Here is a 27,653-nt window from a genome sequence, read left to right on the forward strand (position 1 = left end):
GGTGGCAGGATAGGACTCTAGAAGGGGACTCCCTGAGGGGCTGAAGGAGAGCTGCCACTCTCTCTGCCTTGTGTATCCTTACCTGGATTCCTGGTACCATCTGCCCTTCTCCTCTCTACCCCACCTGGTTACCATCTGCTACACACCCTGCTCCACTTCCCTTTTGTTTGCCTTAGCACCGCTGGGGCAGACCAACCTCCTCCATGGGATTTTCACCAAAAGCCAAAGGAAAATAAAAAGGAACTTGTTAGAAGTACAAAATGATTAAACTAGTAAGGATTCCAGAACTCTGTTTTCTGATAAGACTCCATCTGCATCAAATCAAAGATAACCCTCCTGCTCCAGCTTCTCCTTGCCCTCACAATCTAAAAGATTCTGTTGTAACTTCGGATTAACTTTTGGGATTCCTTCTAAGGCTCTTACCTCCATCTATTCTCTTCAGAACTCCTCTGCACTTACTGTGGGCCAGGGACTGGGCTATGAGCATGACACATACTATCTCATTCACTCCTCACAACCACCTTGTGAGGCCAGTATAATTACTTATAATTCACCCATGTGGAAACAGCACTTGAAAAGTTGGATATCTTGTTCAAGCTCCTCTGATTGTTAAGAGTGAGGACTTGAACCCAACAATCTTACTACAGAGCTGCTCTTGAGGCCATGTCTCAGAACTTGCATAGGTCACGCATCTCTTCAAGATATAGAAATGGGTCTGGGGAAGCAGGGCTTTACACATCTACCCATTACATTTCTAAGTAAAATAATTTAAGCATAATATGTTCAATAAGCACAGTCAGCAAAGAGAGGGTCAGTTTCACACAAGCTTCTTCAACAATAATAAATCTCACTTTCCACTTTTGGAGACCTGGGAGTTTCGTGGCCTCTAGCTATTTTCTTACCTTGTGAGTCAGTGGAGAGTCTTCAGCAGGAAGGCAGTACACCTCAGAGATGGGGAGAAAGAGAAAGAAGGGGTTGGGTGAATCCACATCTGCACTTGGCAATGAGGAAGAGATGGAGACACCTGCCCTTGGCATAGTAGAAAGCTAGCCTGTGTGGGCAGCCACCCTTTCTTTGGGTATGGCCAAAAGTAGAGGTCTTTTCTGAGAGACTCTGAGCGATGTGGCCAGGTGGAGATGGCGTGTGGCTGGAAAATGGGATCTGCAGCACGCTACAGGGAGAGTTCAGCCGAGGGGGAATCCCATGGTGGGCTAACACTGTAGCGTGTTGGCTTTCAGGAAACAAAGGGGAAGAAGAGAACACACAGAAATGGATAGATGAGGAAAAGGAGAGATAACAGCACGGTAGGTATTTCTGTCTTTGTCAGGCCAGTGGGCTGGCTTGCTTATCTGCCCTGGTCTCTTCCTGTAATGCAGGCACCCACTGATACCACCTGTGGGGAGCAGAGCACAGGACAGGATGAGAGCATGCGCTCCACCCTGAAGAGAGCACCAAGCCTCTTCCCTACTTTAGCCCCTGCCCCACCTACCACCTCCTAGCACTCTCAAAAGAAAAAAAGATTGATGGAGTGATGGTCCAGTTCTTTATTTAGAAACCTGATTGTTCAAGAACATGATGGGTGGGTCTGTGCCTCACCCTTTTCACTGGATTGTGTCAGAGGTGGTGGGCAACTTTCTTCCATTTCCTCAGCAACAGAGGAAGGTGCCTCAACACAGAAGCACAGATTGTAGGGAACACTGTGGAAAGGGAAAGGAGTAGGAAACCCTAAGTCAATCCAAGGGAAGGGGGTGGGTGACTCCCAACAGCAGCAGGGGCAGGGTTGGGGGCCTGTCTCAGGGTCTGCTACATCGCACAGCTTCTTGCTGCCCCTGCTCAACTCCACTCAGATCTCTAGGTAGGGAGAAAACAGGGACCAACAAGTTAGGGGACATAACAGGGAGGGGATGCGGGAGAAGCCTGGGAGAGCAAAATTCACAGGCCTGGGGGAGTCTTCAGGGCAGCTCTCAGCAGTAGCAGCAGCACTCATCCCACAGCCCCTCTGCACCCCTGGGTGGGGCCCCAGAAGTTCACAGCTCAGCTCTATTCTGCTGTTTTGCCTTCAGGGCCCGGTGGGGGGGGAGATGGGTGAGGAGGCAGTGGGGTCAGTCTAGGAAGACTCTGGACTCCTTGGCAAACCGATGGTAGTAGTGGTCTCAGAAGTCAAACTCATCCAGGTCCCCTGTGCCCTCCCCACCTCCAGGGCCCCACACCCTGCGGTAGTTGCTCTCCAGCTCTTTCTGTCGCTGCTGCTCCTTCTGTGCCTCTTCAGCTCCCTGTACCTGGTGAGGGGGGAAAGGGGTGAGCTGGAGTGCTAGCTGGTGGGCCCAGGGAAGCACTGGGCACTGAAGGATCCAGAAAGTAGCAACACGAGGAAGGCAGGGATGGGGCACATACACTTCTTACAGGGCTCTTGCCAAGGGCCCAAACACCCTGCTGCCAGAACCACCAGCCTCTCTTACAGGTGAGGGAAACGAAACTCAGAAGGTGGTAAGGCTGGGCTGTGCCTGTGTCACTCAACCACTCTCAACACCACAGCACACTCGAGGGGCAGGCTGGAGGTCCAGGACGTGGAGGTAGGACGCCTCTTACCAAGATATTGAAGAAAATCTCCTTAAGGTTGTTCGTGTCCTCATCAGTCAGCCAGCGTGCACCCTCCTCAGTCCCTTCAGCCCCTGGTCGGACAATTTTGATCTCGATCTTCCCTGTAAAGAAGCAGGATGGGCAGTGAGAGGAGAAGTGGGGGAAGCTTCAGTGTAGGTCCTCTGCCCCCCATGTCCCCAGCTGAGGTTTCCAGTCCACCTTGACCCAGCCCGTTTCCAGCAGCAAGCCCTTCCAACAGCTCTTAATCCAGCGCCACCCTCCAGGGCCCACCTTCGGCTGTGAGTCCCTCCCTCTCCAGCAGCTCTTTCACCAGCCCCTCGATTTGTTTCAGCTGTGGGTTTTCCCGTTTCATCTCGAGGACTGTCAGATCCTGATTGGGACCTCTGTGACGGAGCTTGGTGACCCGGACCCGGACTCTGTGCTCAGGATCCTCCTCTTAGAGGGGGAGACACACAGGGAGACAAAGCAGAGCCGTGACTCCAGGGTTAGAGGCTGTCAGGGTCACTTCTCCCTAAGCCATCAGTTGGATTTGGCAGTTATTCCATCTCAAACACATGTATGAGCCAGGGCCCAAAATAAATTAGTCCTTCCCACCCCATTCCATACTGTTAGCTCTCTCCACCAATTGCAGCCTCCCTTCCTCCCTCTGGACCCAATAATTCTGCCCATCACCTACAACAAAACAACTGTTTTCTGAAGCAAAAATCAGGCCACCTGGGCCTACAAAGTTTTGTTTTATGAAGCAGGGGCATAACTCACCCTTGGGAGCAGGCCTGTGTCTTGCCCTTCCCCCCTTCATCCCCCAGGCCTGTTACCCTTGCCTTTCCCTCTTCCAAGCTCTCCAGGGACCGACCCTTCTGCTTCTGTCACTGGTTTCCTGAGCCTACGCAGCCCGGCTGGCTCACTTCTACTACCTCTGTAACTTCTTAATAAACTTTCTTTTATAATTAGAAAAAAAAAAAAAGCAGCCGCAGGTTGGAAATGGTGGCTTGGCACTCCCCACATTAGTGCTCGAAAGACACTTCAGTTATTTATAAAGTAGGATGGAAGGTTTGAATCTCGAACATTCTGTTTGGAATGTCTGATCTTTACACCCATAGAACCCCATGGAAGGACATTAGGGGGTGCAAGAAGGGATGACTTCAAGTCTGTCCAGGCAATTGGTTCATGAGCAGCTGGCTGCCTATTCACAGCTTGCCAGCTGAGGTCTCTCCCGGCACAAAGTCCTAACAGTTGAAAGGCTGCATCCTGAACAGAGGTGTGATCTTCAGCACACAGGCTCAGTGTCACTCAGTTAAGATCTACTGATCACCCACTATCTGTCGGTCAAAGTGCTGAGCACTGGGCATATGGGAGCCAGTCAGAACACAAGACGGACATGCTCTAGAAGCTGCTTCCCAAAGGGATGAATAGGAGGTGACTAGGCAAAAGGATAGAGGCGGTGGGAGGAAGGCAAGGGTGAGCACAGTGTTTCAGAAACAGGAAGAGAGTGAGCACCCTCAGAAGGGAAGGAACACGTTGCCCCCCCAGCACACCAGCTGAGGGCTGGAGACAAAGGACTTGGCTTCCTGGATGATAGCTCTCACCTGCTGGTCGGAAGGACGGGGCAGGCTTTCTGGGGACAACCTTCCTTCTCCTGTGCTTTTTCACCAGCTCTGGACTCTGCTTTTCCTCCAGCCTTTTGATGAGTTTGTTGAGAGTGGATGTCAGGGCCAACATAGCCCGATCCCGCTCCGACTCCTTCTTCAGCCCATCTGGGTCCAGCTCCTTCTCGGTCTGGAATGCCCAAAGAGGGAGTGGAGAGTCAAGGGGTAGTGAAGGGCAGCGGTCCATGCTCCACATAAGAGTCATGTCTAAACTCTCTGATCCCCCTTCCCCACCATCCCCCCCCCTTTAATTAAATAAACAAAGAGCCCATCCCAGGCCTCATGCCATGCCAGGTGCTGACCTTTGTTCTCTTTCAGCCCCTCAACCTGTCTTGCCCATAGGAGCAAAGAGCTGCAGAAGCAAAGAAGGAAGAGCTGTGCTCACCTCCTGGATAATGTTCTCCAGCTCCTGCTCCATGCCAGCCTTCACCTCTGAACGGAGCTGCTCTCGGTCTGATGGGAGCAGTATCCCTTCCAGTTCCTTCTCAAATTCTCCCAGCAACTGCTGTTCATCCTCATCTTCGTCTTCATCCTCATCGTCCTCCTCTTCTTCCACCTCACTCTGATGTTCTGTGTCACCCTTCTCCCTCACCTCTGCTTCCCCTGGAGGGACTTCTGTAGCATCCTCTTCAGGCTGCTCTTGGCCTGCATTTGGCTTCTTCTGGGTGGATGAAGATCAAAAGAAAAAGGCAGCTGCATGGTTGGGGTTTCAGTAGAGACACGTGGTGGGGGGCAGACAAAAAGTTGCTGGGGTGTGGCAATGGGGGACTGAAGAGGAATAAAGGCAGGGAGTGGGCTTGATGGGGCCCAGCTCAGGGTAGGTCTCCAAAGGCTCCCCACCAGGGAGGCAGGTTCCACCCCTCCCTTGAACAGGGCCCATACCTTTTTTGTTCCACCTTTCAGCTCCTCTATCAACCGAATCAAGTCTGCAGGACTCCGAATGACTTTGACCTGCACATTGTTCTGAAAATCTGAGATGGAAAAAACAGGAATGAACCCATTATGTCCTAAATTCTATTTTGACTTCCCAAGGACAGGAGTTGAGAAGGCCAAGGAAGGACATGGTCCCGGTCCCCAGGAGCTATCTGTCTGGTCAGAGAGAGGGGCCGACAGCCCTCCAGAAGGCACTGGCCTCAGTTGGACTCATAGGTGAGAGAGAGAAGGATGCTCACAAGTGCTACGGCCCTGCCCTCTCACGTCCTGCTGAGGTCCTCTGGCAATCGGCCCAGATTTTAGGACTCCAGGAGAGATTCTGGGGCCAAGTGCTCCTCTTCCCTGGATCCTGTTCTCTATTTATTGTTTACTCAGTTCCAGACAGTCCACTGTGAACTACAGATTCATTCTCACTTAATCTTACAACAATCCTCTAAAGTAGGGGTGATTACCCACAGGTTATGGGTGAGGAAACAGAGGTTAAGTGAAATCATCCAAGATTATAAAGTCAGCAGGTTGTGAACCACTATGTCTCCTACCTCCATAGAAGATAACTGTCTACAAAGAGTATTAATTCCTGTAAAAATGGGTTCCCTGCTGGCCTAGCTGCCCGACTTCCCTCCCAATGTTTATTTCTACCCTTATCCTCACCCCTGCCCAGAAGAAAATACATTCAAGCAGTAAAGGAGACATGGAAGGTTCACTCACCACTGGGAGAGCCTAGAGCTGGATCTGCTGGCTCAACGTTTGGTTCCTGCTCCTGACAAGAAGAGGGCAGAGTCAAGTATGCAAACCTGTTTATGCCCCTAAGGCAATAGTTTTGGGGATATCCTTGCATCCATAGACAGATGCAGGTCATCTCAGAATGCCCTCAACTTGAGTAGCCCTCCATCCCAAAGCCCAGGTTTAGCCTCATCAGAGAAATGGCTAGGAGGCTGGCTCTCACCTCAGCCTGTGCTTTCTCCCCTCTTTGGACTTGGTCCTCTGGCTCATGAATCATCTTCCAGAAATCTGATTCCTTACTGTCATCCTTGGTTGGGCTTACACCTGGGATACAGAGAACAGGGAGGAACTAGAAAGGAGGGGAGAGAGGGAAGGGAACAAATAGAATGAGGACATTCCCCTCCTCTATTACTAAGGGGGAAAGGGCCCATAGTACTTATTCACCCGACACCCAAAAGTCAGTCCAGGACAGTGAGACTGGGGAAGGGAAGAAACGGAGACAAGTTTCATGGAATAAGGTCCTACCTCCTCTCTTTGTGGGTACCACCCCAGGTCTGGTCTCACTCCACATTTGAGGGTCCAGGTCTTGCAGCTCCTCCCTCATTTTATCTCCATACTGCTTTGAGTCTACTGAAAAACAGCATGCAGCCAGGACAGGGACACATTCCTCTGGGCTCTTCAACACTTTATCTTCTGCCTGTCCTCCCCATGTCTCTCCTTCCTCTCCTTGTTCTTTTAATTACTCACCAGCTTGCCTCTGAATGTAGGCCATGTACTCCTCAGGCTGCAGGGCAGGGTGACAGAGAATGGCTTGAGGAGCAGCGCTGGGTGGAGGCCGGAGGAGAGGGTGGGGGCAGAGCCGAGGAGTCCGGATGGTCAGTACATAGGAGCAGGATAAGGGCTCATCCACACGATCAATGTAGTCCCCAGAAATACCAGCTCCCTCATCACAGAGGAACTGTCAGGACAGAGGGCAAATGAATAGTAATTACCAGCAATAATTACCTTTACTTCTTAGGAATATCCAGAGTTGCTGTAATACATTACCTCAAATGTCTAGTTTTCAACAAAAAACTGAGACATGCAAAGAAAACAGCTAAGTGGGACCCTTACATAGGAAAAACACAGGCAGCAGAAAATGCTGGTGGAAGGGCACAGGTATCAGATTTCACAGAAAAACACTCTATCTATCTATCTATCATCATCCGAGGACATTTTTCCATTTTTTGTTCAGACAGAGTGGGAGGGAGAGAAGAAGAAGAAGAGAGAGAGAGAAACATCGACGTGAAAGGGACACATCGAGTGGCTGCCTGCTACACGACCCAACCAGGGCTGGGTACAAACTGCAACCGTGGTACATGCCCTTAGCAGGAGCCGAACCTGGGTCTCTCTGGACCGCAGGCTTGAGCCAAACCAGCAGGGCCACAGAAAAAACACTTTAAAATAATCCTTATAAAAATGTTCAAAAAACTAAGAATTTAAATCATACAAAGTATGTTCTCTGACCACAATAAAATGATATTACGAATCAATAATATAAACAAATTTGGAAAATACACAAATATATAGAAATTAAATATAGGGTCAAAGAAGAATCACAAGAAAATTAGAAAATTCTTTGAGATGAATAAATGAAGATACAACATATTAAAACTTATGGGATATAGCTAAAGCAGCATCGTCTTAGAGAAAAAATTTTACCTGTGAAAGATAATATTAAAAAAGAAGAAAGGGCCCTGGCCGGTTTGGCTCAGCGATTAGAGTGTCGGCCTGCGGTCCTGAGAGACCCGGGTTCGGTTCCCGCTAAGGGCACATACTTCGGTTGTAGTTTGTCCCCGGCCCTGGTCGGTTGTGTGGGTGGCAGCCACTCGATGTGTTCCTTTCACATTGATGTTTCTCTCTCTCTCTCTGTTCCTCTCTCTCCCTCCCACTCTACCTGAACAAAAAAAATGGAAAAATGTTCTCGGGTGAGGATAAGAAAAAGAAGAAAGGCATCAAATCAATAACCTAATCTTTCATCTTAAGAAACTGAAAAGGGCCCTGGATGGTTTTGCTCAGCAGTTAGAACGTCAGCTGGTGCACAGAAGGGTGGCAGGTTCGATTCCCAGTCAAATGCACATACCTGGATTGTGAGTTTGATCCCCAGCCCATTGGTGTTGTGCAGAAGACAATCAATCAATGTGTCCCTCTCACATTGATGTTTCTCTCTCCCTCCCTTCCACTCTATGTAAAAATCAACGAAAAAATATCCTCGGGTGAGGATTAACAACAAAAAAAAGAAAGCAGAAGGAAGGAAATAATAGAGATTAGAACAGAAATAAATGAAATAAAATATAGAAAAGCAATACAGAAAATCAATGACACTGAAAATTGATATTTTAATTTTTTTTTTCTTTATTGATTTTAGAGAGAGAAGGAAGGAGAGGGAGAGATAGAAACATCGATTGGCCACCTCCTGCACGCCCCCTGCTGGGGATTTGGCCCACAACCTGCGCATGTGCCCTGACTGGGAATCAAACCAGCGACTCCTTGATGCATGGGTCAATGCTCAACCACTGAGCCACACTGGCCCGGCAAAAAATTGATTTTTTTTAAAAAGGTCAATAAAAATGACAAAAGTTTATATAGACTTACCAAGAAGAAATGAGAAGACTTAAATTAGTACAGTTGGGAGTGAAAGAAGGGATATTACTACCAACCTTACAGAAATAAAAGGAATTGTAGCCCTGGCTGGTCTGACTCAGCAGTTCAAGTATGGGCCTGCGGACCAGAGAGTCCCGAGTTTGGTTCCCGCTAAGGGCACATACCTAGGTTGCAGTTTGTCCCCGGCCCCGTTTGGGGCCATGTGGGTGGCAACCAACCGATGTGTCTCTCTCACATTGATGTTTCTCTCTCTCTCTTCCCGCTCTCTCCCTCCTGCTCTGTCTGAAGATAAATGCAAAAATGTTCTCGGGTGAGGATTAAATAAATAAGTAAAATAAAATAAAATAAAAATTGTAAAGGAATACTATGAATACCTGTATACTAACAAATCAGATAACTCAGATGAAATGGGAAAATTTCTAGAAAGACACAAACTACTAAAACTGACTCAAGAAGAAACAGACAATGTGAATAGACCTGTAACAAGTTTTTCAATTTTGTTTTGTTTTTTAATCCTCACCCAAGAATATTTTTCCCTTGATTTTTCAGATAGAGTGGGAGGGAGAGAGAGAGAAGAAAATATCAATGTGAGACAGACATATCGATTGGCTGCCTCCCACACGACCCCAACCAGGGCTGGGGACCAAACCACGACCGAGGTAGGTGCCCTTGACCGGAATCAAACCCGCACCTCTTTGGTCTACAGGCTGATGATCTAACTGCTGTGCAAAACCGGCCAGGGCTAGACCTGTAACAAGTAAAAAGACTAAATTAGTAATAAAAAACTACCTACATAGAAAAGCCTGATCCAGATGGGTTCACTGATGAAATCTACCAAACATTTAAAAAGTATCCCAGCAGCCGGTGTGGCTCAGTGGATTGAGCGTCATTTCATGGACTGAGAGGTCCTAGTTCGTTCTCGTCAGGGCACATGCCCAGGTTGCAGGCTCAATCCCCATTAGGGGGTGTGCAGGAGGCAGCCCATTCACATTTCTCTCTCTCTCCCTCTCCCTTCCTCTCTCTAAAAAAATCAATAAAAATATATTTAAAAAGAAAAATAATAATAATAAACAGCAATGCTTCTCAAACTCTTCCAAAAAATATGAGAGAAGGAAATGCTTTCCAATTCATTCTGTAAGTCCAATATAACCCCATACCAAATCCAGACGAGTATTTGGTATTGGGGTTATAAGAAAAGGAAGCCAGCCCTGGTCGGTTTTGCTCAGCGGTTAGAGCATTGGCCTATGGTCCACAGAGACTTGGGTTTGGTTCCCACTAAGGGCATGTACCTTGGTTGCAGTTTGTCCCCGGCCCTGGTTGGGTCGTGCGGGTGGCAGCCACTCGATGTATCCCTTTCACGTCGATATTTCTCTCTCTCTCCCTCCCACTCTGTCTGAATAAAAAATGGTAAAATGTCCTCGGGTGAGGAGAAAAAAGAAAAAAGAAAAGGAAGCCACAGGCTATATTCAAATCTCTTATGAATATAGATCACTTCCAAATCCTCAAGTAATACTAATTAACTGAATTCAGAAACATGTAAAAAGGATTACACGCATGAACAAGTAGAATTTATTCCAGTAGTACAAGGTGGGATAACATAAAAAAAAAATCAATTAATGTCCTGGCTGGTTTTGCTCAGTGGTTAGAGCCTCAGCCCATGGACCAATGAGTCACAGGTTCAATTCTGGTCAAAGGGCACGTACCTCGGTTGCAGTTCATCCCTGGCCCTAATTGGGGTTACGTGGGAAGCAACCAGCCGATGTGTCCCTCTTATGTCGATGTTTCTCTCTCTCCCTCCTACTCTATCTGAACAAAAATGGAAAAATATCCTCAGGTGAGGATTAAAAAGAAAATCAATTAATGAAATTAAAACACCCTAGCATTAGAATAAAGGACAAAACCACATGATCATTTCAATGGATACAGAAAAAACATTAGACAAAATTCAATACCTCTTCATGATCAAAACAACAAACTAGAAATAGAGGGGGACCTCATTAACCTGATAAAAGGCATCTATAAAAAATCCACAGCTAATAGCATACTTCATGGTGAAAAACTGAATGGTTTCCCACTAAGATCAGGAAAATGAGAAGGGTGTCTGCTTGTGCCACTTGTATTCCATGTTGTACTGGAGCTTCTGACCAGGGCAATTAGACAATAAAATGAAACACAAGGCAACTATATGAGGAAAAGAAAAACTAACTTCAGTTACAGATGACCTGATCTTGTATATAGAAAATGCAAAGAAATCCACTAAAAAAAACTATTAGGCCCTGGCCGATTTGGCTCAGCGGTTAGAGCGTCACCCCACAGACCAAAGAGTCACTGGTTCAATTCCGGTCAAGGGCACATACCTCAGTTGTGGTTCATCCCCGGCCCTGGTGGGGTCATGCGGGAGGCAACCAGCTGATGTGGCTCTATCACATTGATGTTTCTCTTTGTTTCTCTCTGTCTCTCTCTCTCCCTCCCTCCCTCCCACTCTATCTGATAATAAGTAGAAAAATATCCTCAGGTGAGTAATTAAAAAAAAACAAAAATAAAACACTAAAACTGATAAACAAGTTCCATAAGGTTGCAGGACACAGGAATCAATTATATTTCTATATACCTAAAATACACAATCTAAAAATAAAATTAATAAAATAATTCCACTTGCAATAGCATCAAAAAGAAAATAACTGGGAATAAATAAAACGAAATAAGTGTAAAATTTATACTCTGAAAACTACAAAACATTGCTGAAAGAAATTAAAGACTTAAAGAAATGGAAAGACATCCAAGTCCATAAATTACAAGATTTAATATTACACTAAGTATTCCAGCACTGGCAGGGTAACTCAGTTGGTTACACCAATGCTGTGGGTTTGAGTCCTGGTCAGGGCACATACAAGAATTGATCAATGAATGCATAAATAAGTGGAACAACAAATGATGTTTCTAACAAAAAAAAGTCAATAAATTTTTTTAAATGACAATATCAGATTCAATGCACTCTCCATCAAAATTCCAAATGCCTTATTTGCAGAAATTAACAAACTGATCCTAAAATTCATATGAAAATTCAAGGGACTCCAAATAGCCAAAACAATCTTGAAAAGGAAGAACAAGATTGAAGGACCCATACTTCCAGATTTCAAAATTTGCTACAAAGTCCCTTATCAGAGACTTGTATCCAGAATATAAAGAAATTTTACAACTCAATAATAAAAAGACAAACAATGCAATTTAAAAATGGGCAAAAGAGCCCAGCTGGAGTGGCTCAATGGATTAAGCGTCATCCCATAGACTGAGTGGTCCTGGTTCAATTCCCAGTTAGGGCACATGCCCAGGTTGCAGGCTCAGTCCCTAGTAGGGGGCGTGCAGGAGGCAGCCAATCGATGTTTCTCTCTCACATTGATGTTTCTATCTCTCTCTCCCTTCCTCTCTCTAAAAATATCAATAAAAGCATATTTAAAAAAATGGGCAAAAGAGCCCTGGTCAGTGGCTCAGTTGACTAAAGCGTCATCCAGGACATAAAAACATTATGGGTTTGATTCCCGGTAAGGGCACATACCCAGGTTGCAGGCTTGATGCCTGGTCAGAGTGCATAGAGGACACAACAGATCAATGTTTCTCTCTCATATTGATGTTTCTCTCACTCCTCCCAAAATCAATAAAATATATTTTAAAAAATAAATAAAATGTGCAAAAGATCTGAATAGACACTTCTCCCAAGAAGACAGATAAATTGCTAATAAGCATACGAAAAGATGCTCCACATCATTAACCACCAGGGAAATGCAAACCAAAACCACAATGAGATGCCACTTCATACTCACTAGGAAGGCTATAGTCAAAAAGATAAAAACAAGTGTTAATGGGGATGTGGAGATATTGTAACCCTCACATACTACTGACTGAATTGTAAGATGGTGCTACTGCTTTGGAAAAAGTATGGCAGTTCCTCAAAAAGTTAAACATATAATTACCATATGATCTGACAATTCAATTCCTTTGCATATACCAAGAGAAATGCAAACCTATGTCCACCAAAAGACTTGTTCACAAATGTTAAAAGAAGCATTGTTAAGCCCTGGCTGGTCTGGCTCAGCGGTTAGAGCGTTGGCCCATGCACCAAAGGGTTGCAGTTCCATTCCCAGTCAAGGGCATATACCTGGGTTTTGGGTTTGATCCCTGGCTCTGGTCGGGGTCACGCAGGAAGCAACCAATCCATGTTTCTCATTCTCTCTCTCTCTCCCTCCCTCCCACTCTATCTAAAATAATCAATGGAAAAATATCCTCGGGTGAGGATTAAAAAAAAGAAAAGAAGCATTGTAAATAATAGCCAAAAAGTACAAACAACTCAAATGTTTACTAACTGAGGAATGGATAAATAGAATATGGAATATTATGTATTTGGCAATAAAATGTAATGAAGTACTGGTACATGTTACACACGGATGATCTTGAAAATGTGGTGAGAGAAGCCAGACATAATAAGGCCACACATTGTATGATTCTCTTTAATATGGAATGTCTAGAATAGACAAATCTATAGAGACAGAAAGATTAGAGGTTGTCTAGAGTAGAGGGTAGGGTCGAGGGGATGTGGAATGAAGAGTAACTGCTAAAGGATAGGCGATTTCTTTTAGAGTGATGACAATGTAAAATTGATTGTAGTGATGGATGCCCAACTCTGTGAATATGCTCAAAAACCAATGAATTGTACATGGAATTGTATGGCATGTGAATCATATCTTGATAAATCTGTTATTTAAAAAAATAAATAAAAGAAAGAAAAAAAATGAACAACTTCCTAATCAGACAAGAGAGAAAGTGGCATGATTAAGATAAAATAAAATATAATCTAGAAAGGACAGAAAAATAAACAGAAGTGGAACAAAAGAAAGCATAAACCATTAGACCCAAATATATATGTAATAAATGGTTAATTTTTTGTTGTTAATCCTCATCTGAGGATATTTTTTCCATTGATTTTCAGACAGAGTGGAAGGAAGGGGAGAGAAAGGGAGGGAGGGAGAGAGAGAAACACCTATGTAAGAGAAACACAGTTGGATGCCTCCTGCACTTGCCCCAACCGGGGCTTGAGATGGAACCTGCAACCCAGGTACATGCCCTTGACTGGGAATTAAATCTGAAACTCTTTGGTGCTTGGGCTGACGCTCCAACCACTAAGCCACACTGGCCAGGGCTAAATGGTGAAATTTTAAAAAATACAGCTATGTGCTGTTAGAGAACACATTTAAAACATAATGTAGAAAGGATAAAGGTAAAATATGAAAAAATATAATAAACATCTCAGTGAAAGCTGTTATAGCTATATCATTATCACGTAAGACTTCAAGTAAGTCAATTACTAAGATAAAAAAGGTCAATTCATAATGTCTGAAAGTTAAATTTATGAGGGGATAATTGTGTATAATTCTTTATCTTCCTTATTGTCTGTCTCTCCCATCCAGAGTAAGAATTTTTGTCTGTTTTGTTCACACATACAAGTCTCAACTTTATTGTTTATTATTATTATTTTTTTAATCCTCACCCAAGGATATTTTCATATTATCTTCAGATAGAGTGGGAGGGAGAGGGAGGGAGAGAAAGGGAGAGAGAGAAAAACAGTGATGTGAGAGGGACACGTCACCTGGTTGCCTCCCGCATGACCCTAACCAAAGCCAGGGACGAAGTGCAACCGAGGTATGTGCCCTTGACCTGAATTGAACCCACGACTCATGGGTCCGTGGGCCTACATTCTAACCACTGAGCAGACTGGCCAGGGCAGGTATTTCCTTTATTATTCCTTACACAATACAGTTATGATTTTAAAAAATTTGTTTTTTCCTTTATTGATTTTAGAGAGAGAGGAAGGGAGAGGGAGAGAGAGACAGAAACATCGATGAGAGAGAACATCGACTGGCCGCCTTCTGCATGCCTCCCCTGGGGATTAGGCCCACAACCTGGGCATGTGTCCTGACCGGGAATCAAACTGGCGACCTCCTGCTGCATGGGTTGACACTCAACCACTGAGCCACACTGGCCAGACTACAGTTAATGATTTATAGTTTTATGTATTGTGATATATTTCACAATAATTTTTGTAAATGTGATTAGGAAAAAAGGTAACATTAAGGTATAACAGGAATAAGTTACAATGAAGATACCACAATTCTGAATTTATATGTACCTAACAGTCTCAAAAAATATGAAAACAATTAACAGAACTGCCAAATCCACCATTATAGTGAACTGGACAAAAATTAGTAAAAAAAATTTAAACAAAATTACCATCTTGAACCAAGTAATGAGAGAAAACACATACTTTCAAACACACCCAGACCTTTTTTATAATGTTTACCACACAGAAAGTTGCAACAGCCCTGGCAGATTTGGTTCAGTGGTTAGAGCGTCGGCCCATGGACTGAAGGGTCTCGGGTTCAATTTCCGGTAAAGGACACATACCTGGGTTGCAGGTACAATCCTTAGCCCCTTATCAGAGTTGTGTGGGAGGTAACCAAATCGATGTTTCACTCACACATCAATGTTTCTCTCTTCTTTCCCTTCCTGTCTAAAAAAATCAATGAAAGCTGTCCTCAGGTGAGGATAAAAAATAAAATAAAAATACTGGGAAATCATTCTTTATCTGATGTTTATCTGATGACTGGCCAAAATCCAAAAGTTTAAAAATACACTGGGTTGTCATAGCTAAAGAAAACCCGGTATTCTCATACATTGCTGGATAACGTAACAGTACGTATAAAAATGACACAAGTCTGCCAGGCCAGTGTGGCTCAGTGGATTGAACGTCATCTCATGCACTGAGAAGTACCGGTTTGACTCCAGGTCAGGGCACATGCCAGGGTTGAGGGCTTGATCCTCAGTAGGGGCATGCAGGAGGCAGCCAATCAATGTTTCCCTTCCTCTCTAAAAAATCAACAAAAACATCTTAAAAATTTGTTTAAAAAAATATGACACAAGTCTACTTCCAGGAATTTAACCTCTATATACTCTGTAAGGTATACAGTTATTCACTGTAGCACTTCTGTGTTAATAAAAAAGTTAAAACAATCTAAATGTCCATCAACAGGGAACTATTTTAGACAAATGATAGGACAGGTTTATAGGAGAATAATAGCAACTATAAAAAAGAATGAGGAGCCCTGGCCGGTTTGGCTCAGTGGTGAGAGCGTCGGCCTGTGGTCCAGAAAGACCCGGGTTCGGTTCCCGCTAAGGGTGGGTGCCTCGGTTGCAGTTTGTCCCTGGCCCCGGTTGGTCATGCGGGTGGCAGCCACTCCATGTGTCCCTTTCATGTCAATGTTTCTCTCTCTCTCTCTCTCCCTCTCCCTCTCACTCTATCTGAATAAAAATGGAAAAAGGTTCTCTCGGGTGAGAATTAAAAAAAAAAAAGAAAGAAAAAAAGAATGAGGAGCCCAGCTGGTGTGGCTCAGTGGTTGAGCGTTGACCCATGCACCAAGAGGTTGCTGGTTCAATTCCCGGTCAGGGCACATGCTCAGGTTGTGGGCCCACTTCCCAGTGGGGGGCATGCAGGAGGCAGCCAACTGATGTTCTCTCTCATCAATGTTTCTATCTCTTTCTCTCTCTCTAAAATCAATAAAGAAAAAAAGTTATTTAAAAAAAAAGAATGAGGAGGCTTTTAATATATTGATTTGGAAAGAGCTCAAAGATATATACTTGATATATATATGCATTAAAAATCTGAGTTTATAAAGAGAAGCTTTCTTACAGGGATGGGAACAGGCAGATGAGGGGAAAGGTGTATAAAGACTTTTCTCTGCATACTTTTTTAAGTATTTCTATATTTGAGCTCTGAGAATGTAATACCTATTCAAAAAATTAAATACAGAATTTCTTAAGTGTGGAAAAAAAATAAGTTAGAAAGAGAACAGAATAAACTGGAAAGAAGGAAATAATAAAGATAAAATAATAAAGACACTAATGAAATAGTAAAAGGACAATAGAGAGAATGAACAAAGTCAAAAGGTGTTTCTTGGACAAATAAAGTAGATAAATCTCTAGCAAAACATAAAAAAAGAGAAAGAGAGAAAAGGTAGTCAATATTAGGAATTAAAAAGAGGATCAATCTTCAAAAACAGATTATGAAAAAAAGACTATAATTTTATGGCTAATACATTTGAAAATGTAGACAATTAAATGATAGCCTATGAAATTATAATTTTTTAATGCTTCAGACATAGTCAATCTAAAACATCTTATAATCATTATGACACTAAAACCACAGGCAATAAAAGAAAAAAACATAAATTAGACTTCATGATAACTGAAAACTTCTGTGCATAAATAAAACAAGCAAATGAAAAAGCAACCCACAGAATGGGAGAAAATATCTGCAAATCATATATCTAATAACAGATTAACATCCAGAATATATAAAGAACTCCCACAACTCAACAACAATGAAAAACAAATATCCCCATCCAAAAAATGAGCAAAGAATTTTAGTAGACATTTCTCCACAGAAGACATACAAATGGCCAATAAGCACTTGAAAAGATGCTCAGAATCATTAGTCATTAGCAAAATGCAAATCAAAGTTACAATAAGTTACCACTTCATACCTATTAGGATGGTCATTATTTAAAAAGAAAGAAAAATAACAAGTGTTGGAGGGGGTGTGGAGAAATTGGAATCCTTGTGCATTGTTACTGGGAATGTAAAATAGTGCAGCTGCTGTGAAAAACAGCTTGGCAATTCCTCAAAAAACAAGGACTCAAGCAGATACTTGTATACCGTTGTTCATTGCAACATTATTCACAGTAGCCAAAAGGTGCCAACACCAGAGTTTCTACCCATCAACAGATGAATAGGTAAACAAAATGTGGTATATACATACAATAGAATATTACTAAACATTCCATGAAAGGAATATTCCATAAACTATGCCATAAAAAAAGAATCTGACATACACTACAATATGGATGAAACTTAAAAACAGCAAGTGAAATAAGCCAGACACAAAAGGACAAATATTGTATGATTTTCCCTTACTTGAAGTACCTAGAACAGGCAAATTCATAGTCAGAAAGTAGAACAGACACTGAGGGGAGGGGAAAATATGAAGTTACTGATTAATGGGTGAAGAGTTTCTGTTTGGGATGATAAAGAGTTTTGGAAATAGATAGTGGTAACGATTATACAGCATTGTTAATACATTTAATACCACTTAAAATTTGTTAAAATGGTGCCCTGGCTGGTTTGGCTGAGCAGTTAGAGCATTGGCTCTCAGACCAAAGGGTCTTGGGTTCAATTCCTGGTCAAGGGCACATACCTGGGTTGCAGGTTTGATCCTGGGCCCTACTTGAGTTCACGTGGGAGGCAACCAATCGATGTGTCTCCCTCACATCAATGTTTCTCTCTCTGTCTCCTTCCTTCCCTTCCACTCTATCTAAAAATCAATGGAAAAATATCCTTGGGTGAGGCTTAAAAAAAAAAAAGTTAAAATGGTGACTTTTATGTTATATACGTTGTACCATAACTTTAAAAAATAATAATACTAAAAACAAATGAGGGCCCTAACTACTGTGGCTCAGTGGGCATCATCCTGTGTACCAAAAAGCTACCGGTTTGATTCCTGTTCAGGGCATATGCCTGGATTGCAGGCTCAATCCCTGGTAGGGGATGTGCAGGAGGCAACCGATTGATGTTTCTCTCTCTGTCTCTCAACATCAATTAAAAACAAAAAACCAGAGATCTAAAGCAAATATGGCAAAATGTTAACATCTGTTTAACTTGGCAGTGGATTTATGAGTCTCTATAATGTTATTTTTCTCTATGTTTGAAATGTTTCATAATTTAAGATTTTAAAGGAAAAAAATCCTACATCTCTCTGAACTTTACATGAAAACTGAGACAGGGACCCAAATTTATTTAATTCCAGATGACTGACTAATTGTTCCCAAACCCCATGAAAACTGTGCTTTCCCAAACACTACACACACTGTTCTTACTGAGGCATCAGGAAGATGGAACTTCACCATACCTGCTCTGGAATGAGGGATTTACTCAATCACGCAAAAAGGAACTTGAGTGGTCTGTTAGGACATGAGAACTAAAAAAGAGAAGCAACCAGACAGGAATGCCCCAACTTTCTGTCACTAAAACCTCCAGGCTCCCCAGCAAATACACCACCTTTTAATTTTAGTTATAACCCTATAGCCCCGCTCCTCAAGGTAACTGCTCTCCTGTGTTCTGCATAGCAACCCTGCCCATATTCTCTTCTTGTTCTTCCTCCTGTACCTCAACCTCTCCTTCTTTCTACTAGGTCCATCTAATAGCATTTAAACATGTGCTTATCTTGATTTCAAATTGGTACGGCCACTGTGGAAAACAACATGGAGGTTCCTCAAAAAATAAAAAGTAGAACTATCTGATGACCCAGCAATTCCACTTCTGGGTATATATCTGAATAAATCCAAAACACTAATTCAAAAAGATATATGCACCCCTATGTTCATTGCAGCATTATTTACAATAGCCAAGATATAGAAGAAATCTAAGTGTCCAAGGATAGACAAATTGATAAAGAAGATGTGGTGCATATATACATGGAATATTACTCAACCTTAAAAAAAATGAAATGCTACCACCTGCAACAAAATGGATGGACCTAGAGGGTATTATGCTAAGTGAACTAAGTCAGACAGAGAAAGACAAATATCACTTATATGTGGAATCTAAAAAACAAAATACACAAACAAAATAGGAACAGTTCATAGATACAAAGAACAAACTGATGATGACCAGGTGGGAGGGGGTTTGGGGGGTAGGTGAGAAAGGTGAAGGGAGTAAGAAGTATAAATTGGCAGGTGGCAGCCATCTCCTCCTCAGCACTGTGGCTGCCCTCAGATCTTGATGCCTAACACTGGTTATGGGAGCAACAAGAAAACAAAGCACATGCTTCCCAGTGGCTTTCAGAAGATCCTGGTCCACAACATCAAGGAGCCTGAAATACTGCTGATGTGCAACAAATCTTACTGTGCCGAGATTGCTCACAGCACCTTCTCAAAGATCTGCAGAGCCATTGTGGAAAGAGTAGCCCAGCTGGCCATCAGGGTCACCAATCCCAATGCCAGGCTGTACAGCGAAGAAAATGAACAGACAGCTTGTGTGCACATTGCTTTTGTGTTACTAAAACCATAACATTTTGCCAAAAAAAAAAAAGGTACAAATTGGCAGTTACAAAATAGTCCTGGGGATGTAAAGTACAGCACAGGGAATACAGTCAATAATACTGTAATAACTATGTATGGTGTCAGGTGGGTACTAGACTTACCAGGGAAATCACTCCAGAAGTTATAAAATATCTAACCACTATGCAATAAAAAATGAAAGCATGCCCCCATCTTAAAATACGAAACAAGTAGCACCCTCCCCAACCCCTCTCACCTTTCCCTCTCCTTCGTATCCAGACTTCACCACTTTCCTCAACACCTCTTCTTCCTCCACCTCCACTGAAACTGTTCTAACAAAGATCACCAATAACCTGTCATTAAGTCCAACCAAAGGACTGGTCAGGGTTATGGAGTAGAGGACATAGGAATTTTCATCTGGATCTCATGTCTACCATCTGAATTTTTTATTTCTATAAGTATGCTTTGCTTTTATTAAAATAACAACTCCCATGATCATGCACAGTTTTTAACTGTCCTTTTCCTTGAAGGTTCAGATGCAGCCAACATCATGGACTAGTCTCTCCTTGACACATGTCCTGCCTAGATTCCATGCTACCATAGTCTCCTCTCTGGCCCTTTCTTCTTGGCAAAGCCCCCTTCTGCCCTTGCTTTCAATGACAGCTCCCTCAAAGTTCTGTCCTACTTTTCTCACTATATACTGTTTCTTTTGGGGTGATTTTATCCACTCTATAACTCCAATCATAACTAATATGTTGACAACTCCCACCCCTCTGGGTTCAATTCAGATCACTCTCCTAAGCTCCAGACCCATAGATCCAACAGCGTCCTCAGATATCTCTAACTTAGATGCCTGCAGGTACTAAAATTATCCTGTTCAAAACCAAAATCTTTTTCCTCCACCAAACCTACTCCTCTTCCTATTATACCTATCTCAGTAATAAGAACCACAGTCTATCCAGTTACTCAAGCCAGAAACCTGGGAATCTTACTCTGTTGATTTCATTCCCTAAATTTCTCCAAAAATTCCCATTTCTGTATCCCTGTTTTCTCACCTGGATTGTTGCAACCACCTCCTAAACAGTTTCCCAATCAATCATTTTCTCTTTTTTTAATGCTTTTTATTGATTTTTTTTTTTAGAGAGAGAGAAAGGAAGGGAGAGAGAGATAGAAACATCGATGTGAGAGAGAAATATCGATCAGCTGCCTCCTGCACACCCTGTACTGGGCATCAAGCCCACAACTGGGGCACGTGATCTGATCGGAAATTGAACCGGGACCTCTCAGCCCATGGGATGATGCTCAATCCACTGAGCCATACCGGCTGGGCTCAATCAATCATTTTCTGTACTCCAGCCAGAATGAGCCTTCAAAACCATGACTGAATATGTCATCATTCTGTTTAACATACTTCACTGGCTCCTCTTGTTTCTCAGATTGTCCAAACTCCTCAACATAGCTAGTTTCATGACCTATGACTTGTCCCCTCTAGACAACTGCCCAGCTCCCTTCACACAACCTCCCAAACCCCCTTTCCACAATTCCCTCCAGTCGCTGTGAACAGCTCTCAAGTCCTGGGACAGGCCATTCTCTTTCCTCCAGGCATTCTGCATCTCCTGTACCTTCCCAGGGATGCCCTCTTCTCTCTCCCATTCCTCTACAGCTGATGGACTAGCTCTACATCCTTCAATCATCAGTTCAAAGGTCACTTTCTTCCAGAGGCCTTTTACCTAGACTCAGTTAGTTCCTTCATTTCGTGCTCTCCTATGATACGTATTTCACCTGTCAGAGTACTTATCCTGCTTATTGCGGCTGTTTACTTAATGGAGTTGGTCTCTGTTATCATTTTATCCTGTTTCTATTATAGTGCTTGGCACAAGGCATATGTTCAATAGATATTAGGAAAATACATTCTTAGCCATCAGTTCTTGGCCTACTAAAGTTACAAAGAAATAAAGAAATAATGAGAATACAATGAAGTGCTATAATAGATTATATTTATGTGGATGCTTGTGAGCTGCTATGGTCTGAATGTTTGTGTACCCCTAAAATTCCTATGTTCAAATCCTAATGCCCAATGTGATGATATTAGGAATGGGGCCTTTGGTGGGTGATTAAGTCATGAGGACAGAGCCCTCATGAATGTTCTTATAAGAGTCCCCACATACATATATACAATGGAATACTATGTAGCTGTAAAAAAGAAAGATCTCTTATCCTTTGAGACAACATGGAGGGACCTCGAGAGTACAATGCTAAGTGAAATAAGCCAATCAGAGAAAGACAAATATCACTTATTTGTGGAATATAATGAACAAGGTGGGGTGATGAATGAAACAGACCGAGAGACATAGAAAGGGGTATGGTTCAGACTGACAAACCTCAGAAGAGGGGGCGGGGGTGATAGATGAGATGAACCAAAGAATTTATATGCATGTATGCTAACCAACGGACATAGACAACAATTCTAGGGGGGTGGGGGGGCAAGATGGGGAGGAGGGTGTCGGGGGTGGGGGATGAGAAACATCTGTAACAAAAATAAATAAATAAAAATTGGGGGGAAAAAAGAGTTCCCACAGAGCTCACCAGCCCCTTCTAACATGTGAGAATACAAGAAGGGAACCCTCACCTGACCATACTGGTACCCTGATTTCCAACTTCCAGCTTCCAGAACTGTGAGAAGTAAATTTCTGTTGTTTATAAGCTACCCAGCCTATGGTATTTTGTTATAGCAGCCCAGACGAAGACATGGATGCATGTGGATGTGAATGTATGTATATGAAGCTCTGAAGGAACACAACTAACTTTCTGGGTTAGCCAAGACAGGTCACAGAAAGTAGGCGACATTTGAACTGGCTTTTCATTCATTCCTTTCATTCGATGAATAATTTCTGGTGCTGGGCACTGTTTCAGAAAATAAGACAGACATTGTCCCTGCCTTCCTGGAGCTTATTCTCTCTCTCTCTTTTTTTTTTTTTTTGTTAATCCTCACCAGATAATATTTTTTCCATTGGTTTTTAGAGAGAGTGGAAGGGAGGGGGGAGGAGGACAGAGAGAGAGAAATATCGGTGTGATTGCCTCCTGCATATACCTTGACCAAGGCCGGGGATCAAACCTGCAACCAGATTCATGCCCTTAATGGGAATTGAAGGGCTTTGAAGAATATAAAACACTGTGGGTGTTTATCAGGATGGGAGCAGAAGGGTGTGCATGTGTGTGTCTGTGTGCCTCCATGAGGTCTCCCTGTGGGTATCCCAGGGATATATAATATGAATGAGAGGATGGATCCAACCATTCAAATATCTGTGGGAAGATAGCTCTAAGTGGAGGGACAGTGAGACAGAAACACAATGAATATATTTATCTCCAGAGCTCACCAGCCCCTGAATCTCATCCCTGAATTCCAGAGTATCAGAGCCAACTACCAACTGGCTATCACCACTGGGATGTCTAACAGACATCCTGGTCTTCATATGCCCAAGACCAACCTAGTTTCTTCTCTGAACCAGCTCCTTCCCACTTTACTAAATGACAAGTTGCTCAAGCTAAAAACCCTGGAGTCATACTTGACTCCACCCTACATCCAATCTATCAACAAATCTTATTGGCTCTACCTTCAAAATACATTCAGAATCCAACTGCTTTCCATCATCTCCACTGCTGCCACCTTGGTCTGAGTTGAAATATTTGGAACTTACTCTTTAAACAAGGCAGAATCATCAAAGGTTTTCCAGTCTGGGCAGAGAAGTGACACATGCTTATAGTGGTGTGTTGAGTCCAGCTCACACTAGTTCACAAGAGCCAACTGGAAAATTTTTAGGAATGTTGCAAGACAGTGGACATCATGGTGATAGCATGAATTGAGTATGGTGGGAATATTTATACCATGGATATTGGCGCACATTATAAATCAAGGCTCCCCTCTTCACACTACACCCTGGTAATCTGGCTATTCAAAATTTACCAGCACACAATCGCAAATGCAAATCTGTATTACAGAAAGATAATTATTGTGTCGTGTGGCTCTCTACAGGTGTGTTTATGAATACACGTTAGAATCACCTAAGAAACATTTCCCACTATACATGTCTGCCTGCCTGAACTCACTAAGGACCACTAGATCAGAGACATTGTTACCAGGTTTTGGCAGTTACGCAGGTGAGAGCTGAAGGTACCAAGCATAGGAAAAAAGAGAATTGTGAGAAAAACCTAGAATAGAATGAATGGGCTTTGGTATTTACTCTGAGAGAACTAAATTCCTTTCCTTCATATCACTCCTCAGTTTGTAATCACAGACTCGTTTAACATGTTTTTCTTTCTAGACTATGCATTCCATGAAGACAGAGGCTGAATATTTGCCCACCATGTATACCCAATACCAACACCAACACGACCTCACACAAGAGAGATATTAAATGATGAAATGAAGACAGAGATGGAGAAAGAAGAGTCAACAATGACACTCAAGTTTCTAGTTTGGGTGACAGATAGGAAACACGTAAAAAAAAAATAGTAAGTGTGTTTGGGGGTTTATTTTTTTTTTTATTTTTTATTTTTTTTGTTATCCTCACCCGAGGACATTTTTGTACAGATAGAGTGGGAGGGAGAGAGAGAGAGAAACATCGACGTGAAAGGGACACATCGAGTGGCTGCCACCCACACGACCGACCAGGGCCAGGGACAAACTGCAACCGAAGTACGTGCCCTTAGCGGGAACCGAACCCAGGTCTCTCCAGACCGCAGGCCAACGCTCTAACCGCTGAGCCAAACCGGCCAGGGCTGTTTGGGGGTTTAAAGGGGAGGATTTGGGAACATTGACTAGAAGTGCTTCTAAATCTCTAGGCAGTGACATCCAGCTGGTAGCCGGACTAATGGGTCTTAAACTCAGGGTTTAAGGCCTAGGAGAGACCCTCTTGACTGTAAAATGCAACCTTGCCCTCTTCCATTAGAATCTGAATTATCACTGAGGAAGTATCAACTTCCCTCTTTCAAGACTCACCCGAACTTCAGCCTCCCGGGGCCTCCCATTGAGGTCGCACTTGGACCCGTTGCCATAGGTCTGGCTGTGGTAGCGTTTCAGGCGATGCTGCTTGGAGGCCTGGGGAGGACATCAGGCAGGAGAGAGGGGGCATGAGAAAGAAAGCAAGGAGGAAGAATGGCCACCAAGCTCCAAGAAACATGTCAGCTAATCCTGACCCTCCCCTTCTTATCAAGGCTTTTAGTCTGCAGCCAGCCACCCTTTCCCAATCCCACACTCCTGCCACCTTGGCTGTTTCATCATCCCAGTTGAAGGCCGACTGGTAGTAGCCGAGGTATAGGACTTCACCTTTGATTTCTGAATCTGCGAGAGAAACCATAGTGAATCACAGTTATTCCCTTCTAAAAGGTCTAGGAGGAAAGGGGATGGGGAATCAGGTCACCTTCCATGACAGGTTGCTGAGGGCTTAGGAAAAATGTAGGAGTGAGTCACCTTCCATGTGGTACTGCTGGATGTGGCGTCCATAACAAAATTCATATGTCCACCAGTCCTTGGTCTGACAAAAAACAAACAAACACATAATCATGGAGGTGGAGTGCAGATGTCTCTTCTTGGAATCAGAATCTCTCCTGGCTCCAGGTCACATTTCTCATCTACTTCTCATCTCCTTCTTGCTTCCCCACTCAATTTGCCAGATTCTCAGAGAGGAGGGAGGGCTGTTTTACTCTGTGACTCAGAGAGATACCTCTAAAGCCTAACTGTTTTCACCCTGGCCAGTGTGACTCAGTTGGTTGGGTGTGGTCCAGTGTACCTAAAGGTTGCTGGTTCCATTCCAGGTCAGGACACATCCCCAGGAGGGGGCATGCAGGACAGCTGATTAATGTTGCTCTCACATCCATGTTTCTCTCTCTCTCTCCCCCTCTCCCTTCCTCTCTTTCTAAAACCAATAAAGAAAAATATTTTTAAAAAATTTAATACCTCTTTTGCTCTCCATAAAAGTAAGAAATCATGGTATTCTTGAAGCATTCAGACCAGAGAAACATAAAATATTAATTGAACATCTACAACATTTCTTGTGCAATTCTAGTCACTGGAAATACAGCTACCAACAAGATAAAGTCTCTGACCTCATGGGACTCAGACCAAAAATAAATAAACAGATGATTCAATTAATAAGATGATTTCAGATCATGAAAAGTGCCATGATGAGAATAAAGTAGGATATTGGGGCAGAGTGATAGGGAGAGCAGGTGACTTTACCAGGAAGGCTTCTCTAGGGGAGGACCCCACTTACCCCACACTGACCCTCTTTAGGCTCCTCAATCTTGCCTTAATCCTTACTCTGAAATATATGTAAACCTTCTCTACATTCAGCATCAGTGGTTGCAAGATTTTTTGCTTCCTTCCTGTCTGTACAACATGTCTACTCTTCCGGTGGCCTTCTTAACTCTGACAGGTCCTCCCCAACCCACCTATTCACTGACACTCTGGTTCTCAGACAGGCATCGAGTTCCGAAGCCCTCACTGCATCCATCCCAGTCCCCTTCACCTTCAGCAGGCAAGGAGCATCTTTCATTGGGCTTAACAACTCAGGGATCCCAGGCCCTTGGTAAGCAGGTGTCTCTTCCTCCCTTTCACGCTGGAAGTGAATGGCTCCAGCTGGCAGGCGACATTCATAGCGCTGCTTGTACTTAGAGGAAACAATCACCACGTCTGAAGCTTGGCTCTGGGAAAGAAGGGAGGGAGAGTCAGGGAACAGGGAAGCAAAACAGAATGAGCCACAAGTCCTCCAGCTGTGTGTGGTACGTGAGGGGAGAGGGCACTACCACTTCTCCAGGAGGCGGAGTGTGAGGGTGTTTGGATCAGGAACTAGGACCGAAGCTCACAGCGGAAAGCCCCACCCTCCCAGTCCCCTCAGTCTGCGATCCTCAAGAGACATCGTAAAACTCCTACCTACCCTTCCCGATTATCCTTAGGCTCCTGCCGCAGACTCCACAGTTGCCCTTCTTCCTCTACTTTTCTCCCTTCCCCTTGCTCGGGACCCTCGTCCGCTCTACGCCTCCTCACCTGCCCTCCCATAACAGGCAACGGCAGGATCTCGATCCCATAACGCATCTCACTCAGCTCCTCCAGGTTCAGGCTCCCGACACCGCCGGTCGGACTTGCTGGTAACAGGAGCCCCAGAAGCAGCAGCCCCAACAGCCTGGACAGCAGCGGTTCTGTCGCCATTTTTCGCTCCCCTTCTTATCCAGAACTCTTTCCGCCCTAAACCTGGCAGCGGCCTCATCACGTCTATTAACATTCCGAAATCTCATTGGCTAAGCATTCTGTTCCTCTCACGTACTCTGGTCCCATTTGTAAATGTGGCTCCAAAGCCCACGAAGAGGTGGATCACGACGATTCGCTAAACCACTCGCTACGCGTGATTGGTCCGAGACGTCAACCAATCATGAACGAGATCTGACACCCTCCCACCCTTCCCAGTTCCGGAGAGGCGCGGTCTCTGGCTTGGGCTTTTTTAAGCCTGTCCTTGCACAGCTGTCACTCGCATCTCTTCTTACTACTTTTTTTAGTCGTCTTTTGCATTGTATCCGGTCCTCGCCAGGCAGAGGATTGACGCTGATGGATGGGTGCACACATTGCCCCTGAAAGTTAATACTTGTTGCAAAACAATTACATAAAAGCAGTTCTCATTTCTAACATACATACAACTTTAGGGCCATCTGGTAATTGTGTCAAACCTTTCTACACGACTCTGTATAACATGTTGTCCTCCAATGAAACTATAAATAAGCAATGGGGGCTTCCATTAAAGATTGGGGGAGGGGGGCGGGATGCACAAATGATCCTCCAGGCCATATAAAAAGAAAGAGAGGAGCGCTGGCGGGTTTGGTTCAGGGTTAGAGCGCCGGCCTGCGGTCCAGAGAGACCCGGGTTAGGTTCCACTGAGGGCGTGCACCTGCACCT

General features: G+C 43.8%; 1 protein-coding gene across 6 annotated transcripts; it reads right to left on the bottom strand.

Moving 5' to 3' along the window:
• Window positions 1-1,529: 1,529 nt before the first annotated feature.
• On the bottom strand, window positions 1,530-27,096 carry OS9 (OS9 endoplasmic reticulum lectin). Of its 6 annotated transcripts, none has more exons than XM_036251386.1 (15): window positions 26,754-27,096; window positions 26,236-26,412; window positions 25,179-25,242; window positions 24,973-25,049; window positions 24,708-24,806; window positions 6,651-6,861; window positions 6,429-6,533; window positions 6,127-6,227; window positions 5,889-5,934; window positions 5,130-5,218; window positions 4,633-4,908; window positions 4,188-4,377; window positions 2,872-3,036; window positions 2,590-2,702; window positions 1,530-2,279 (listed from the first exon to the last, which is right to left on the bottom strand). In XM_036251386.1, exons 1-15 carry the CDS (start codon window positions 26,913-26,915, stop codon window positions 2,154-2,156), a joined length of 2,001 nt encoding a protein of 666 aa, XP_036107279.1. In that variant the 5' UTR covers window positions 26,916-27,096; the 3' UTR covers window positions 1,530-2,153. The 6 variants fall into 6 exon arrangements, with proteins under 6 accessions (XP_036107279.1, XP_036107278.1, XP_036107276.1 ...); XM_036251385.1 differs by having other exon boundaries at window positions 4,633-4,905; window positions 5,889-5,940; XM_036251383.1 differs by having other exon boundaries at window positions 5,889-5,940; window positions 26,754-27,095.
• Between the last annotated feature and the right edge of the window lie 557 nt (window positions 27,097-27,653).

The sequence above is a fragment of the Molossus molossus genome, unplaced genomic scaffold, assembly GCF_014108415.1.
Source record: "Molossus molossus isolate mMolMol1 unplaced genomic scaffold, mMolMol1.p scaffold_m16_p_10, whole genome shotgun sequence".
In the NCBI taxonomy this organism is placed as follows: Eukaryota; Metazoa; Chordata; class Mammalia; order Chiroptera; family Molossidae; genus Molossus; species Molossus molossus.

What these genes read in the sequence shown, in the direction of transcription:
- OS9 (XM_036251383.1), bottom strand. Translation starts at nt 26,915, where the DNA reads ATGGCGACAGAACCGCTGCTGTCCAGGCTGTTGGGGCTGCTGCTTCTG. An exon ending in CCCGGGAGGCTGAAGTTCGG is followed by an intron (nt 6,862 to 24,707) that starts GTGAGTCTTGAA and finishes CTGTCCTGACAG; the next exon opens with TTCCTCTGTGATGAGGGAGC. An exon ending in GGGAGAAAGCACAGGCTGAG is followed by an intron (nt 5,941 to 6,126) that starts GTGAGAGCCAGC and finishes TCTTCTTGTCAG; the next exon opens with GAGCAGGAACCAAACGTTGA.